At 45.0% G+C, this 18,167-nt stretch overlaps 1 protein-coding gene across 1 annotated transcript; it reads right to left on the bottom strand.

Annotated features, from left to right (window-relative positions):
* Positions 1-9,937: 9,937 nt before the first annotated feature.
* Positions 9,938-16,941, bottom strand: SLC35B1 (solute carrier family 35 member B1). The gene is made up of 9 exons (XM_074261195.1): positions 16,025-16,941; positions 14,993-15,096; positions 14,343-14,473; positions 14,081-14,111; positions 13,226-13,383; positions 12,288-12,414; positions 11,487-11,593; positions 11,174-11,327; positions 9,938-10,533 (listed from the first exon to the last, which is right to left on the bottom strand). The coding sequence occupies exons 1-9, from the start codon at positions 16,243-16,245 to the stop codon at positions 10,481-10,483; spliced, it is 1,086 nt and encodes a 361-aa protein (XP_074117296.1). The 5' UTR covers positions 16,246-16,941; the 3' UTR covers positions 9,938-10,480.
* Positions 16,942-18,167: the final 1,226 nt, after the last annotated feature.

The following is an 18,167-nucleotide window of genomic DNA, read 5'->3' as shown; positions in this document are numbered from 1 at the left end:
ATTATTCTATTTGTATCCCAGTGCTTAGCACAACGCCTGACACATAGTAAATACCTAACAAATGCTTTATTCATTCATGTATTTACCTCTCAAACCTCCTTTCTTTCTTTATTCTCCCTACTTGTTAAGGCTCTCCCCATCACTATTATTTTGGTATTTTATATATATTTTTCTGTGTACCTTTTGTTTTCCCCAGTAGAATGTAAGCTACTTGATGGGGGTCTTTTTTCTTTTTTTTTAATTAAAGCTTTTTATTTTCAAAATATATACAAGCATAATTTTCAACATTCACCTTTACAAAACCTTGTTTTAATTTTTTCCCCTCTTTTCCTCCCACTCTCTCCCTTAGACAGCAAGTGACACAATATGTTAAACATGTGTAATTCTTCTATACATATTTCCACAAATATAATGTTGCACAAAAATGGGGATCTTATTTTCGAAACAAAAAATATGTTTTATATCTTTAGTGCCTAGCATAGTGCCTGATACTTGTTCAATCATTTTTCAATTGTGTCTGTTATACACAACCCTATTTGGGGTTTTCTTGGCAGAGATATGGGAGTGATTTGCCATTTCCTTCTCTGACTCATTTGACATATAGGAAACGAGGCAAACAGGGTTAAATGACTTGTCCAGAGTCACATAGTAAGTGTCTGAGGTCAGATTTGAACTTGAATCTTCCTCCCTCCAGACCTGGCACTCTGTGCACTGTGGCGCCACTTATTACATAGCAAGTACTTAACAAATGCTTGTTTAAGTGATGTTTAGAAAAGGAAGAAATCACAATATACTTAAAGAATGTTTTCCTAATTTTAATCCCATGAGGTAGATAGCACAAGTATTACTGTTCCTATTTTATAGATTAAGAAACTGAGGCTCAGAGTAGTTAAGTGACCTGCCCATGACTGCATTAGTAATGAGTAAAATTCTAACTCATTTTCCTGACTCTAAGTTCAACCTTCTTTCTCTTGCAGAGTATGTTCCTTCCCTAAAGTCTACATGGATTGTCACAGAATTCTGATTTATTTCGTTCAAAGTCTGAGTGGAATTAAGCTCCTTCCCTCTTTCCCTTGGACAGTCAGCAATCTTTTAATCACAGAACCCTTTAAGATGATTACCATTTTTCTCTCTCAATCAAACCAACAAGCCTTTATTGCGGTTCAGTCTTGTCCAATTCTGCATAACTCCATTTGGGAGAGATTATTGGAGTGGTTTGCCATTTCTTTCTCCAGCTCATTTTACAGATGAGGAAACTGAGGCAAACAATATTCAGTGACTTGGCTAGCTAGTAAGGGTCTGAGATTTGAACTCAGGAAGATGACTCTTCCTAACTTCAGACCTGGCAATCTCTCTCCACTGCATCACTGAGGTTCTATCATGTAGTTAGGCACCCATAGAGACAAAAAAGTAAAAAACTTTGCTGCGAAACCACGTGGACAGTATGGTCCATAAAAGTTAAAAGTTAAAAGTTTAAAGTTTAAAGCACTTCTATTCTATTGGGAAGACAATACATACCTATACAGTGTTCCAAAAGCCTGAAACTTTTGGGATACCTTATCCAGGAATATATAAACTAGATGCAGAGTAATGCCATGTAAATACTAGCTCTGATGATGATGAAGAAGAAAACATAAGATGTACAATTTTAAATACATCTCCACTCCAGATATTCATATGGTCTATTTGTGCCCAACCAGGGGTAGCTCCTTCTGAGTTTGTATTGGATCTGATCTGCTATAGTCAGACACATTGATCTTGACCCCAACATAGTGATATCATTTTGGCCTTTTTGAGAATGAAAGTCAGTCAACAACCAACCAACCAAAATGAGATATGCATATTTGAACATAGCCAATTAGGGGAACGCAGTTTGCTTGACTCTGCATATTTGTTACAAGAGTTTTGTCTTTATTTTTAATGAGTAGAAAGGAGCAAAATAAATATTTGATAATTGTAAAGAAAAAAAGGTGATACTTGACCTAAGGATTCTTGAAGAAAACTAGGAATTCTAAGAAAGAGAGAAGGGAAAAAATGCTAGGCATGAAGGTAGCCAACTCAAAAATATCCAGATTGGAAATGGAGGGGTATGCTGGAGCCAGTTGTTAAATTTTCAGTGTGAATCTTTACACCTTGAAAATGTGTAAAGAATAAAACTCAGAGTTTAACTGTTTTGTTGATAGTCTAAACTTAGAAAAGATGAAACGTTAATGCTTGCTCAACTTAAAAATGTGTCATGGACATATTTTTTAATAGATTTCACCTACCCCCAGATCTGATTGTTAAACATTTGCCTCTGTATCCTAACTGTATAGGAGTAACATTAAGAAGGTCAGTTTGACTGAGGTATAAGGAACAGAAAAGGTGTACCTATACATTTGCATTGAATATTTCCATTGAGATCGAACTAGTGACCACTTTTAACATAATTATAACTTCAAATAGTACAAATTTGAACACATAACCATTTCAGGAGATTCATTATTTTCATTCATTGGAACCTAGCTATAATAAAGTAGGCAGCTAAGAGGCTTAGGGATTAGAACACTGGACCTGGGGTCAGGAAAACCTGAGTTTAATTTAGCTTCATACACTAGCTGTGTAACCCTGGACAAGCCATTTAACCTCTGCCTTTATCCACTGGAGAAGGAAATGGCAAACCACTCTGGTATCTTTGCCGAGAAACCACGTGAACAGTATGGTCCATAGAGTCACAAAGAGTCAGGCCCGACTGAATAACAAAGCTATAATAAAGCTAGAAAGGGAGGTCAGGAGTGTGTTGTAAAGAGCCATAAATACCAAACAAAGAAGTTCATATGTGATTCTAGGAGTACTAAGGAGTCACTGGAATTGATTGGGAGACAGGGAATGTCAGATGTTGAAGTGGATTCCACAAGACTTGGTAAACTATCCTGGATGGGGAGGTGTGAGTGAGAGCAGGGAATTAAGAACAACTAGGAAATTAGTTTGATGAAGGGAAAAAATCCTGGAGCATGGCAGGAAAAGACAAAATGTCAACAGCAATTGTCCAGTAACAATCTCCTGAATTTGATTAATTAGAGATCTATTCTAGGATAGGAAAACTCCAGATGAGAAAAAAGAAGGTGTATTAGAAAGAAACTTTGCCACAAGAAAGCCAGTTGGCTAGAGTGGGAAGAATTCTAGATACCTTGGTTTTAGTTCTAGCTCCATCACTAAGTCACTGTATGATATGAGCTAACTCACCTTCCCTCTCTGTGCCTATTTTCTCCTCTATATAATGAGGAGCTTAGTGTACTGCTATTTAATTATTAGCTCTTAAGTTTCGCCCGCTTTATTAATATTTCCCCATCATTTTAAAAAATCTAGACAATTGACAAAATAATAAATCAACTCAGTTTGTAGCATTTTCCTTCCATTTTCAAGGTGGAAAGGTTCATGCTGATAATTTAACAATCAACTTTTTCTGGCTCCAGCACCGCTGTGATCTTGCCAAGATGGTCTCTAAGCTCTCTTTCATTTCTGACTCTCTATGGGTCTCTGTCTTTGGAGTGACATTTGTATCATCGGTAACCAAAAGAGACACATGACCCCCTCATCCCTTTTCTAGTCCTAAAAAGCTTCAGGTTTGCAGTGAACAGGGTGAATGTGATACAAGAGCTACATTCTGAGTATTATCACTGTTCTAAGGCTTTGAGCAAGAGGAAATAAAGGGAGAGCCTGGTCAGGCGCCAAGCAGAGACACAGCCACAGTGCCAACTCTAGCTACCCAGATGCTATCAAAGCATATAGCACCAGGCAGGGGGCAGGAAGTCACAAACAATCCCTCCACTCAGCAAAGGCACTGAGCCCATCCTCCCCTGGCCCAATCAGCAGGAGTTCTGTAGAGGAAGGCTGTGGAGGTGGACAGAAAATTTACCAGAGGGAGTTCTATGCATTCATGTAGGGTATTCTGGTATTGATTGAAGCATAAAATCAGAATTAAAAGGTTCCTCAGAGCACATCAAGTCCAATTCCAATTTAACAGATAGAGACACTGAGGCAGAGAGGTTATGATTATTTCAAAGTCACACAGGTAGGCAAGAAGAAAAGCTAGAATTTGAACCTGAGATCCATGAATCCTAATCCAGTCCTTTCTACTACAAAATAATGCACCTTTTCTCATCTTTCCTATCTTAGAATATTCTTTGTTAGTTAAATATAGAAGATTGGTACTTGACAATTGTTGGTGACATTTTATCTTTTCCCACCATGCACCAGGATTTTTTCCCATCACCAAACTGATTTCCCAGTCATTTCTTAATTCTTTGCTCTCAACTCACACCTCCCCATACAGGATCAGTTGCCAAGTCATGTTGAATCCACCTCCTCAACATCTCACATCTTCTGCCTCCACACCTTGGTAAAGAGCCATCTCCTGTACCTGGAATACTTTCCCTCTTCACCTCCCTCTAAGGTTCCATCTCTTTCGAAAGATCTTTTTGAATTGTTCCAGTTATTACTGTTCTATTCCCTTCCCCCTTATTTACATGTTGCATTTACTTCTTCTGTTTCCTTCTTTAACCTAACACTACCATCATACTAGTTCAGACCCTCATTACCTCTCCCTTCGACTACAGATTACTTCTCCTCTTGGTTCTTTTTGTGTGACTGACCACTCTTTCTCTCTCTCCTTTCACTATATGATTTTTCATGTCCTGCTTGTTCTTTGTGAGTGTACTGGTTTTGTTTTTTTCTCTTAGTATGATATATTCTCCCTGAGTGACCTCATCAACTACCATGAGTTCAATTATCATCTCTCTGAAAATGACTCCCAGATCTATATCCCCAGCCCAGTCTCTTTCCAGAATTCTCCTTTCTTATATAACCAACTGCCAATTGGATATTTCAAGTTATATGCCCTGTAGGCATATTAAATTCAACATGTCCAAATCAGAATTCATTATCTTTCCCTGCAAAACCCATCCCTCTTTTGAACTTTGCTTTTTCTATCAAGGGAACCATCATTCTTTCAGTCTCCTAGGATTGCCTGGGAGGTTAGATTCTTTGGAATCAATCTTGATTCCTCACTTCATATATTATCCATTCAGTTGACAAGTCTTAGTGATTCTACCTCCATAGCCTTTCACATGCCCTCATTTTTCTCAACTCACATGGCCACCACCTTTGTTTCTAGACCCTCATCCTCTCTTACAATAGGTCTCTTTCTTCTCCAATTAGTTAATCCTCCACACAGCAGTGAAAGTGATATTCTTAAAGCCAAGGTCTGATCATGACACCCTCCTACTTAAGAAAAGTTCATTGGTTCCCTAGGATAAGATGCCAACTGTTTTGTTGGATATTTAAAAACCTTTACAACCTGGCTCCAAATACCTTTCTAGGCTTATTACACATTCATGCACCCCAATCTGTCCATTCCTCAGGATTGTTTTCTTGTTCCTAAATGTTGTCATTTTCAGTCATGTCTGACTTTTTGTGACCCCTTTTGGGGTTTTCCTGGCAAAGATACTGGAGTAGTAGTTGGCCATTTCCTTCTACAGCTCATTTTACAGGTGAGGAAACTGAGGCAAACAAAATAAAGTGACTTGCTCAGGGTCACGCTGCTAGTGAGTGTCTGAGGCCAGATGAATTTAGGAAGATGAGTCTTTCTGATTCCTAAGCCCAGTGTTCTATCCACTGCACCATTTATGCCTAGAATACTCTCTCTTTCAACAGAATCTCCAGCTTCTTTCATTCATTTTGTCCCATCAATACGTTTCCTGACCCCTTCTCTCATCTCTTAACACCTTTCCAGTCCCCAAAACTTACCTTTGCTTATTCTTATACACATATTTTCCCCCAAAGAAGTATAAGATCCTTAAGGACAGGATTATAATTTTAGAGCTAGAAAGGACCTTAGAAGCTATTGAGATTTTCGTATTTTGTCTTTGTATGGTTATGGACTTGCCCACAGCTGGGCAGACACGTTTCATCTATTGATTGATTAGCCTCCCTAATTGGTCTCCCTGCATTGTTTCTCCCTTCTCAAATCCATCCTCCATAAAGCTGGCAAATTGATATTCCTGAAGCACAGTTGTGATCGTGTCACTGCCGAGGAAGTGTCAGCGGCTCCCCTTGCCTATAGGACCAAGTACAAACTCCTGTTTGGAATTTAAAGTTCTGGCCCAACATTCCAGGCTGATACTTCAGCCAAACCAGTTTGCTACAAGCATATGTGTGGTTTTATGTTTATTATTTCCATGCATCTATCTGTGTACACACAGGTGATGCATATCCACAACAGGTATACCTGTGATCATTCACAGTCCATACACATGGCACACAAGCAGCAACCCACACATGTAAATATGCATGCAGTTATATGCACGGCTCCATGTATATGATGCATGCACATATGCCACACAGCTCCACAATGCATGCCTGCATATATGTATATATATATATATATATATATATACATACATGCGTATATTTTCCATCCTTTGCCTTCATGCCTTTGCTATGGCCTTCCCTCTGTATCTGGAGAGCTGTTCCTCTTCATCTCTTTAACCTCCTTTCATGGCTTCACCTTCAAAGAGCCTGTCTGAATTGCCCTAGTTATTGGTATTCTACCCCTCTTCCCCATCATTCTGTATTTATGTGTTGAATTTACTTATATAACTAAACTTGGGGTATATGTACTTTATTATTTTTGAATCATATTGAACTATAGCTGTATGTTTAAAACATGTGCGATATATTTTAAAATATTTAATAACCATTTAAATCTAGCTAATAATATTATCAGTTTCTTTGGTAATCTTATGTATTTTGCATGTTTGAAAGCATTATTCTGAGAAAGGGGAACCCTAGGGGAACATGAAAAGGTCAGGTCCCTGCCCTCCTAAAATATAAGCAAAATGACAGTGTAGGCCATCTCCTTTTTACCTTTGTGTTTCCCCTATTTGATAACCACATAGTATGAATCCTTGTTGATTTCAAGTTCTCTTGGACGTAAGTGGTCTGTAAATGTAAATGGTCTGAGTGATTGTGGTCCCCAAATTCATCATTTGCAACCAACCTGGTGATTAGAGCATCCCTAAATTTAGCCAGGCTGGTTCTCGGCCAAGATATACTTGAAGCCTTTCTGGCTTAGTGGGATCTCCTCGTGCTGAGCTGGCTTAGAGAAGCTATTCACCCACATAGCACATACACCCATCCCACTGCCTTTCCTTTTCATCCTTTCTTTGATTTCCCTTTCCCCCTCCTCTTGAGACTACACATCTGAGATCACAACATCACCCAGGAGCACTAAGAGCTCCTACTCAGAGCTGAAGAGGTTGCTAACTCTTTGTATAGGGAAAATTACCTTTTCTTTAGAAGAAGCAGCTACTAGTCTCTGCTCTGCAATTGATTCAACTGTGGGATCTTGGCATCTTACTTTCTTTTTTTGGCTTTATTTTCCCATGTCATACAGGGAGAATTATTCAGTTCTTCTATTTCTCATTAGCATCTTTTTTTTAGGGGAAGGAAGAGTGTGGAAAAGTCACAGGTCTGATTTGGTTACTGTGGGCATTTCCTTCTGTGGAAATTCCTTCCACTAAAACATTGTTTTTATGGACAAGATAAAACAAGATGCTAAATACTAATGTGCTTTCAAAGGGAGAGAAGTCTAAAATGCAATTATTACTCCTAGAGACAGATGGTATTCTCCCAGTAGGGAGGGTTGGATGATCTTACAGAGGCCCAGGACAGTTTTCCTGCCAGGGCATTTGAGGCAAGTGACCAATTGTACCTCATAAAATGTAAAAAGCTGAATAATCAAGACCAAAGGAAGTGGGAAGGCAGAACACCAGGGAAGATAGTGAAGGGCATACAAAGTCATTCTGGGTGTCTGACCATCATAGAACAAAGACTCTGACTGAATGCTGAACCAGGAGTCAGAAGTCCTAAATTCTAATTCCCGCTTTTCCACTGATCTTAAGAAAATTAAATTTTGGGGCTTTCATTTTCTTCATCCGAAAAAGAGGTACAACAAAGCCAACTCTACCCTACCTATTAAGCAGTTTTCAATGATCACCCTTCTATGTTATCAATAGCTATATAGTTCCTGGCTGGTTTTTCTAGGTCTTGTTTCCCTGCCAATATTCCTAAATATATATTAAAACAATACTCAAGAAACTCACATACTTCAATACTAATCACAATCAAAAAGCTGGGGAGAGAGGATGGATGAATCCATACAACGTTCCCACAACAAACCTGATTAAACATTTACTATGGTGCCTTGGGTTCTCCCAGCCTGGAGAGGGCTACAGGTGAAAATGTTTTCAATTTGCAAACCTGAGGCATTAAGTCTGGATACCTCTAGGAGTTGGCTGAGCAAAGAGATCTCTGACCCATACTGCTTAGCATTTGAGGCCTGTTCCATGAAGAATAAACAGACTTTGATAAATCAAGGGCATGATTTTCTGGTAGCAAAATAAAATCTTGCTAGTGACCTGTGGGTCATTCTGCTTTCCTGTAGTAAAATAGGTCAGATAATAAATGTGTTCTATGATTACACCGAGCAAGCCCACAAAACTCAGTCCCCAAATTAGATCATAGATTTAGTTAGAAGGGATCTTAGAAGTCACTGAAGCCTCATTTCAAAAAAGGACAGGGAAAGTCAGACAAGTTAAATTAGTTACCTAGGGATCATGCAGCTAGTGTTTGAACCCAGGTCCCCCTGACTCCTAAGTCCAGTGCTAGACTGCTCTAGTTTTCTAGAGCAGTCTGATAGAGAATTCAGATCAATTTTTTTTAAATTTATGGAACCCAAAACACCCTTGTCCTCCCATCATTTTGGACCAGCTCAGGGCACAATGTTTTTCTGTCTCATAGAATATAGCTGGTGTTCCTCCTCCATATTAATCAGATGCATGCTATGAGCTGTCTTCTTGTAGCAGGAAGAGGTCATGCTGAGCCATCCACATTCTTGCCTGGTACCCCGGTGACCAACAGGTAAGCATGTTTTATTTTTGAGCAGCCAGTTTTTTTCTTGATGATGAGCTAACTTGTCTAGGTGGGGTCCAAATCAAAGCCTGGAGCCTTGTTAACATGCTTTCCCCATCTAGGATAACCCATTGGAGAAGCTAGGTTTGGAAAGGATCTTCACCAGCAGGAAGAGAGCTAATTGATGCTAGCTTTCTGAATGAAGAGAAATGAGGAAGGAGGAAAAAGGGGGAAGGTGGGAAAGAGCAAGATGGGAGCAGATGTACTCTACAACTCTTCTTGCAAGGAGGTGGAGTTTAAAGGGAAAGGAGTCCTTTGGGACAAAACTACAGAAACACCCCTTCCCTGCCCAGGGAGGGAGATTAATGAAATCTGAACCAGGGCTTGAAAGGTTGGCTAGAGGGAGGTGAAGCCACCGCTCAGGAAGGAGGCTGGGCTCCCATCTGGAGAGCCAAGGGGCTGGGGCTGCTGAACAGATGGAGGCAGAAAGGCAGCTGGTGAAAATGCACTTTCATGTGTAAAGTTTGCTCTTTGGAGAATTGCACTCTCCAACTTTGAAGACAGCATTGGGCGGGAAGCTCTCCTACACACACACTCACAACAAAACTTCAATTGGGGCGCCATGCCAGGGCTTTCTGCGAGTGCCCCCTTCGGCAGGAAGAAGCTGGCACTGTGGCACCTTGGCAGGGGACTGTGTGACAGAGGGCTGTGAATCTTTAACAGCTATGGAGAACAGAGGAAGAGGAAGAATGAATCCTGCTGTTCTCCCTATCTCCTATACCTCCGGGGTGGGAGAAGTAGGTAGACTGAAAGCAGGAAAAAGTACATTCACACACCTTCCCAATTCCCTTCCCACACAGGCTGGGTTTCCATTTTGGAAAGTTTTTCTTCTCTCTTGGGGGACAGAGGTGTCAGAAGTATTAAATTCATACCAAGTTCTGCAGCTATAGACGCAATTCACCCAACCACAACAAGAGAAAATTCATGAGGAGAAAACAGTTGCTTTTACTTTTGCTAAGAACTTCTTGGACACTAGAAAGATAAATTGTTGGAGAATGAACCATCAGAAGTGGTTATTTTGAGACTGATAGGAGACAATCCCTGACCTAAAAAGTAGGGATGGGACTAGATCCAGTGAGCTTTCAAACCCCCCACCCCCACCCCCATTTGCACACTGCCAGCAAATCACTAGCCTGACCCAATCAGATCAAGTTAGAGGAAGAAACCTGGGGAAATGATTAAACTCTCCCTCTTCTTTTTATTGAGGTAGGCCATGTTACTGCCCCGCCCTTCATCTTATCACAAACAAGTCATTATTCATTCCTGTAAGAAAATACCAAAATGAAAATGAAACCCAACTAACAATATCACTTTTTTAGAACCTATGATTTCTTTCTTAAAAAACAAACAAACAAAAAAACTCCCAACAAAAGAACCCACTCATCTCCCCTTGTTGAGTCCAGTTCTCAGGGAGAGAAAGATTCGAGAAAATAAGTTAAATGGCCTTGGAGTGAATCCTTGGATTTTTCTAGAGGGATGTCTTCTTGGAACCTTTGCCAAACTTGGCATCTAGGCCAAGACCTATGGGGGTAAGAGAGAGAGAGAGAGATTAACTTAGCTTCTCCAAAGGAAGATGAAATGTCAGAGGAGATAGAGCTCAAGACCAGCCCCATAAATCTACACATGGCCAGGATGTAAAATATGATAGGTGAAGCTCAAAAGAAACCAGAGTTTTTAAATTAAATGGAATGCACTTCACTGGTATCATCCCTCCCTTGGAGCACAGGCCATGCTCAAGCAACAACTTAAAATAATACCCAAATACAGAAAAGCATGGAAAATATTGGCACAATGCAGAAGGGTCGAAAGCTACATGGCAGCTGCTTTAAGCTGCTTTGACTTAGACTATATTAATAATGAATCAGACATAGGAATAAAATCAGTAATTAAATGTATTCCCTTGTCAAATGGGAGTACTTGAGGAGACATGAACAGCCCAGGCTAGAAAAAAACAGAACAGGTTCAAGCTTCTGTGTCAATTAGTATTAGGGTCAGGCTATTAATGGGGCTAATGCATTTCCAACCTGAGCAAGACAGGGAAATCTAGTCTCCCCCCCAAAATAAAAAAATTCCTCCCTTTCTTTCTTCTGTAAGAGAAGCCTTCAAAATAGAACCCAACATGCTTTAAAGCTTAAGGCACTGACATGTCAAGGAAACTCACCCATGAACACCAGCACAGTGCCCACCCATTGCATGGAGCTGATAGGGTTGGCAAAGAGGATCACAGACGCCAGGATAGTGAAGAACTTGCGAGTTGTGGTAATGATGGAGCAGGTCAGAGGGCCGAAGTACACAACCGTCATGAAGATGAAGCTCTGCAGAGAGAAACAGAGACCTAAATTCAGGCTGAGGACAGGTATTTGATTCCAAGACTTAAGGCTTCCAAAAAAAAAAAGGGGAGGGGGGGAAGGGCAGCATGGAGATTTATGGTCAACGCAAACTCCCCTAGACAAGCTTCATTCTGGGGGACTCACCTGGCCCAGGGCACTGGTTAGACCAAACAGAAGGATGTTGTAAAGGACACTGGGATATCGCTCAGCAAAGCCAAGGAAATCCCAGAATTCCCCAGTGAACAGGATTCCTGAGGAGAAGCAACAAGACACCAAAGGTGATGTGAGGAAGGAGCTGGGATCCTCCCCCACAAAGGTTCCCTTCACACATGTACCAGGAAGCCCGAACCCCTATGGGGTCACTTGAATCTCTGGAGAGTTAGGATTGGGAAAGAAAACACATGGAGCAAAGAACAACTCGGGGCTTGGAAATTATTCCTGTCCCACCATGCAACTTTCCCTGTTCTGTTTCTTGACTTTTCTTGATTGGATAAATTAGAATCTCAAATTTTGGCAGTTAACTAGTCAATTCTGTTCAATCGATCAAATAGTAGAAACCAGTTTGTAGAATTAGGTTAAATTTACATTTGCTTCTTGCTTCCCCAAGTAGACTATATGTTTCTTGAAGGCAGGCTTCTCCCCACTCAAGATTGTAACTTCCTCTCAACCTTCTGTCTTCTCTTGATACCTTGCCTAGGGCTTTGCACACAGCAGGTCCCCAATCAATGCCCACTAACTCAAAATGATGAACACAGATAATAAGCAGTGAAAATGTGATGGGAGTGTAAAGGGGTTTCTCCATAATTCAGGGCCATCTTGAAGCCAAGGCTGGCAGGTGGGCACCCTGAAAGGTTGGCATTAAGAAAGTGAGTCTGCTGCTGACCTAGATCAGGAAAGCCTGCCATCCAGGGGTAAATGGTGGAAACAGCGGAACTGGCTTCTTACCAGCTCCCAAGAGCAATGTGGACCAGAGGTTTATGTTCAGCATCATGTGGTTAGAGCCTGTTTGGTAATGAGCTCGCATGTGATCCTGGGAGACACCTGTCAGTCCATCCAGTGTCAGAGACAGCAGCTGAGAAATGGAGGGAGCAGCATGAGGGGAAAGGGTCAGCAAAGCTCTGAGCCCCAGGGAAGGCATGGCTCTCCCCCTCAGGACTTCTGAGAACAGTTGTCTTAAGGCAGATGCCACAGTTCACAGCTTCAGAGTTAGAGCAGAACCCATGATGTCACTGAGTCCAACCCCCTCATTTGACAATAAGGAAACTGAGGCCCAGGGCAGTTAAATGACCTGCCCAGGAGGCAGGATCTGAATCCATTTCTTCCTGGCTCCAAATCCAGGGCCCTGTTCACTTTGCCATGCTGCTTCAATTGATGCCCCATCTCAGCTCATGCAAATCATGCTTCTTTTTTAGTCAATCTCCAGGGCAGTGGGGTACTCTGCAGGATGGGTGATTTAGCACTTTCCAGAGAAACAGTTAACTTCCCCCTCTCCACTAACATACTATTGCTGAGGATGATGGCTAGGGATCAGGGTAAAGCACTCCAACCCTGACTCACAACACCACAGACGTCTTCCTGTTTTTAGGGTTCTCAGAACCCAGGTGTGGAAGAACTGAAAGAAAAATTACTTCTCTCCCTAAGTCCTTGGACTTGGGGAATTTGCACCACAATCTCTAGTTATGTCCTGCTCTAGGGTCCAGGAGTTAGTAGGAAGCTTCTTGACACAAAGCTGACAGTCCTTGGCTACAACATGCACCCTCTGGGGAAGGAGAGAAGGCCCCGGCCTTCCCCATCTGCGTCAGCAGGGTAAGGATCCTTGCTAGGGGAAAAGACATGGAGTGTTTCAGAACAGTGTTACGACTCCCCCATCAGTAAGTTCATACCAGAAGCAGCTCTCCATAGCCAACCAAATGCTCATCAGCTCCAACCCCCTTTTTGGGCTTGTACATGAAGAGGGCCACTCCAGCCACTATCAAGAGCACACAGAGGTATTTAGCCACTGGGTATTTCTTCTTCAGGAGGGTCACTCCAAGGAGCATAACTGCCAAGAGGAATCAGAGCCAGAGATTCAGCCACCTTCCCAGGAGCAGGAAGGAGCTGAAGGTCTTATTGTACAGAGATGTTATCTAGAGGGAAGGGCACCAGGGAAATGAGAAGGGCTTAGGGCTGGCAAGGAGAGAGGGCTAATTAGGTAACAGGGTTCAGCAGAGCAAAGGGCATAACAGGTTGGAGGGAAAGAGCAAAGATGAAGTGACGAAGGGGATACAGCATAGGGCCTGGAGGGAAAGGAAAAGCAAAGGATTGTATTGTCTGCTGGCATTGCACAGATATGTAATTCTAATGCAACTGGTTATCTGAAAGAAGTAAGCCTCCAACCTCCAGCCTCCAGCCCCCATGAGGAATGAACCTTCAATATCAATTCATGGCTATTTGAGCAACGGAAATATAAATGATGTGTGTATTCAAGGCTGGAAGACCGAATGCCTTGAATTTTATTATAAGAAATTATGTTTAATATAATCTAAAGAGAATCTCTTTTTTAGCTTATTTAAACATTTTTTACTTTTTGGCAGAATCTCAAGCCTGAATACAATGATGAGTGGGATAGCAGCAGTCATGGGGTGGAGTGGAGTCAGAGGACAGGACAGGAGAGAGATGGAGAGGTGTATTATAAAAGACTTGAGATGAAGCTTCAAGCCAGGGAAGAAATAAGAACTGGGAAATCCAACACTCCTTACCTGGAATAGGTTTACAGGATTTGCCAAGGACCTTTTTTCGGTAGGGAAAAAAAAGGAAGGAAGGAAGATACAAGTGATCAAATTCTGTCACTGTATGACTCAGATTCTGACAACATTTTAGTTTTTTGTTCACTTTTCAATTATGACTTTCCAACAAAATCTTCCCCTTTTACTGAATCCGACCCCTGTAGCCTCAATTCAGGGCTATTCTCTTTTAACAGAGAAGCACCCGCCCACCCATGCACCGATTCTGGAGCTTCACCTGAGTCGGGTAGTTGACAAACTGTAATGCGGAGTTGCTGGAGACCATGGCACCCAGATAAGAGAGCGAGCAGGCTGCGTAGAGCCAGCTCCGGGTCCGATCCACCCTGGCAGTGTCAAAAAACTGGATCACTAGGAGAAGACAAAAAACATACACGAGAAGCCTGGGAGGGCTAGGACTGACCACAGGGCAGAGAGGCAGGAAAGCTCCCAAAGGCAGGAATAGGCTCTATTCCCATTGAACTGGACACACTCAAAGACACTTTCTAAGGGACAATGTGTTCTCTTTTCCCTAAGTCCGCTCTCAGGGTCCAGCTGGGGGCGAGTTATTGCTCAGAGGACATTCTGTCCCGATTAAATCCTGCACTACTAGTTGAGGGGAAGGGCGTGGGAGAGAAGAGAGAGAAGATGGGCTCCATGAGGAAAAATCATTGAAACTAAGTGGGCCGACAACCCTCAAACTGACAGAGAAAGAAGAGTTAGAACAAAGGAAACGTGCCAGAGGGTGCCCTCCTGCCTGTCCGCTTTGGAGCCCGCTGAGATCCCTTAGATCCTTTGGGCGGGAAGTCAGGAAGGAGAGGAGGCGGCTGGGCAATCCTGCGGCCAGGAGGAGCCAGCGGCTCCCGGCGGGGTCCCTGACCGAGTACTCACAGATCTTGGCAAACACTGCATTGATCACACACTGGATGAAGACCAGGGTTAAGGCAAACGTGAACTTCTCTTGTTTGGCACCCTCCCCATATTTTCCCCTGGTGCTGAAAAGGAAACAGGAGGAAATAAGGATAGTTACAAGAACGGCTTTAGTTAACAGGATGTGTGCACTGACAGACACCTCGTGGGCCCCTACGCCCGCCCCCGTAACCAGGGACGCTGGCGGAATTATTGTTCTCAATTCACAGGTGAGGAAACCAAACACATGTTTATGGTTCCGCACTAGCAGGCCTGCACTGAAGTTCAGCCTGGGCCTTCGGTTCTCATTCCCATAAGGCATCTTTCTGGAGAAAACTATAACTATCCCGGGATGACCTCTGGTCTCGGACAGTGCAGCTGCCTTGGAAAGAGTCTTATCTCGCAGTATCTGAATCCGAGTCTGATTTTGGCAATTCCTCAAGAATAACCTTAAAACAAAGGGGGGAGGGGGCGTGTCGGGGGCGAATCCGGTAAATGCTGCCCTACCTCCCTACCCACCTGAAGCTAGAATCGTTAAGCCAACAGTTCGAATCCAGCTTCGACCACTTACTAGCTTCGTGATCCTGGGCAAGCCCTTTAACCACTCCCAGCCTTAAGTTTTCCAGTCTGCAAAATGGGAGCAATACCCCTGGGATTTTGGAGGCGGCGTCAGTGACAGTATGTGTAGCACTCTGCAGACCTCAGACCGTTAGCTAGCTATTGCGGTTGCTGTCCGCAGCTGCCTTGCAGCGACTTCCCCACCTGGTCCCCTCCCAGCAGGGGGTCCCGCGGACACTCCCCCCGTCACTGGACTGAGGGGCTGGCACGAGCCGCGTCACGCACGTGGCCCCGAATCCCGGGAAGGGCAAGATATGGGATGAAGCGGTCGCGGGAGCCCGGGCCCGGGGAGCAGGGGCGGCAACGTCCCCGGGCGCTGGGAGGTTGATTGGGGCAGAGCCCCAGAGAAGGCTGGAGCCATGCACCGGGCCGGGCCCGGGGGTCGGGGGCGCTCACATCTTCTCCTGCAGGATCCCGTAATAGAAATAGCAGATGAAGACGCCGAAAAAGCAGAGCGGTAAGCGCAGCCGATCGGGCACCAGGGCGCCGCTGGCGGCCATGAGGCGCGGGGCCGGACCGGCGCGAGCCTCACTCAGAGTCCCCAGAGAAGACGGCGGAGAAGGCGCTGGCAGCGGCAGCTCCAGCCGGACATCGCACACCGGCGACGGGGCCCTCATAGGGGCTGCCTGCGACCGCCGGCGCCGCAAGGCCCCGCGGCTATCTTCTCAGATGCCGGATCCGGGAGGCGGCGGCGGAAGTGCCTGCGGGGTCTCGCGCCATACTTCCTCGGGGAAGGCGTACCTCCAGGCCTCAAAGTCTTTCTGGAAGGCCGGAGAACCTCAGGCTTTCACGGGAAAAGGCCCAATTCTGAGTGTTTCCAACAAGGCGGTGTTGTGGGCAGCCCCAACAAGAACCCTGTGGGGGACTTTGGGGAGCGGGGGCGTCCTAAGGTGACGTAACTGGATGTGGAGACCGCTGATTGGCTACATTGTAGAAAGACTGCCGGAGTTAGGGGGCGGAGATAAAGCCGATCAAAATAGCCTTCTTCCAGATTTCCCCTAGGTCCTAGAGCAACCCAGCCTTAGTGTTTGGGCTTTGGCACCCTGTGGCGCCCTCTGGTGCCCACGGCCTTATCCCTCAATAGCTTTGCATTCCTTGTCCCTGGGCGAGGCGAGTGTGGAGATGTAGAGTGCGCCCTCTCCTCAGCCTAGTTTAGCAGTAGGTTGCTGGAGGGGCCGAGCTGGGAGACTAAGAAAACCGGATAAGACTCCACGAGCTGCGCAACTCCGGGCCTCAGAGCCCCAGATGTAAGCCGTGGGGGTTCGGAGAGCCTGCCCTTCCTGCCGGTGTCAGACACCGGACGCACTTGGGTTACAGACAAACGGCCCGCGGTTGGCGGATGTCATTATTCCTCCCATCTCACAGCACGTGCTCGCCTATTTCCCCACAGCCCCTGGGAGGGCGCAGAAGGTTCGAAGGAAGGGTTAAATGACCTTTAGGCTGATGAAACTGACCGGGCCCGCAAAGCCCGGTGCCCGCCTCCTTGTACACCTCCCCCATGAGCTTCCATATGCGGGCGCCGAGGTCAGGGGTCAGAGTGCGCAGGCTTCGGGCCTCCGTGTTCCTGCAGGGCGCCCCCACCCCCACCACAGGCATGTTCAGTTGCTCTGAACCTCAGACGGCGGGTTGGGCTGAGCGCTGCTGCAGCTCGGTTCTCCGCTCGTGGCCGCCTCCTCCTCTGGCACCCTCTCAGCCGAAGGAAGGAAGCGCCGGGCAGCACCACACCCTGACTTCGGCCCGCTTGCCCCGAAGATTTAGTGCGCCGTCATTTTATTATTCTAGAGCCTCGGGAGGCGGCCCCTCCTTCCTGCTCCGCCCGCCTCAGCCCCCACAGCACCTCTCTGCAGCCATTTGCTATGTGCTGCTTCAATCCAACAGACATGGCTCCCAAACACTCTTCCAGACCGAACACAAATGACTGGAACAAGGGCTCTCCTCGCTCCAGCCCACTGGCCGTGGGAGAGCCCTGGGTGCAGAGAGGTCCCCCTTCTCCCTCCAGTCGGAGGAGGGCAGTACTGGTCAGTCTCGCCGAGAAGCCCCTGGGTACAGCTTGGCCTCCTATTTGTAAACCGGTACAGACTCCAGTCCTGTGCGGTGTCCCTGCATCCTCCATTCAGCATTTACTCCATCGTGTAAGCCCGCTGGCGCCCAAGTCTGCTGTTCTGAGGAGCCTTCCCGGCTGGGCCCAGGCCGCCTCTTTCTGTAACTGCTTTTATGTGTGTGTTCAGTTGTTTTCTCCGAAATTCCAGATATTCAGGGCCAGGCACTAGGCTTCAGCTCAAAGCTTAGCTGGCCAGTCCCCGATTATGGCCCGGCCTTCCCAGCCTCTGCCCTGGCGGCTTCTCTGTGCCTGGAAGGTCCTCCCTCTCTGTACTTGCTCCGTGCCCACCTTTTACAGCCTCAGAAAACTTCCCATGACCATCCTCTCCGAACTTCCCCTCCCTTTTTTACAGATAGCTCTTTGTTCAGTATCTCTGCATCCTGGTTACCTGGGGTGTTGTGCCCTTCCCCACGACACTCCCTGAGGATAGGGAGCGCT

This window comes from Sminthopsis crassicaudata, chromosome 4 (genome assembly GCF_048593235.1).
Source record: "Sminthopsis crassicaudata isolate SCR6 chromosome 4, ASM4859323v1, whole genome shotgun sequence".
NCBI classification, from domain to species: domain Eukaryota; kingdom Metazoa; phylum Chordata; class Mammalia; order Dasyuromorphia; family Dasyuridae; genus Sminthopsis; species Sminthopsis crassicaudata.
Note: the sequence above shows the minus strand (reverse complement) of the source record. Positions and strands in the feature narration are given on the sequence as shown.

Excerpts from the sequence above, each read along its gene's own strand:
- SLC35B1 (XM_074261195.1), bottom strand. The coding sequence starts at position 16,245 with ATGAGGGCCCCGTCGCCGGTGTGCGATGTCCGGCTGGAGCTGCCGCTG. Across the intron at positions 13,384-14,080 it reads ATCCTGTAAACCTATTCCAG|TTATGCTCCTTGGAGTGACC; the intron begins GTAAGGAGTGTT and ends TCCTCTTGGCAG. Across the intron at positions 11,594-12,287 it reads CACATTGCTCTTGGGAGCTG|GAATCCTGTTCACTGGGGAA; the intron begins GTAAGAAGCCAG and ends GCTTCTCCTCAG.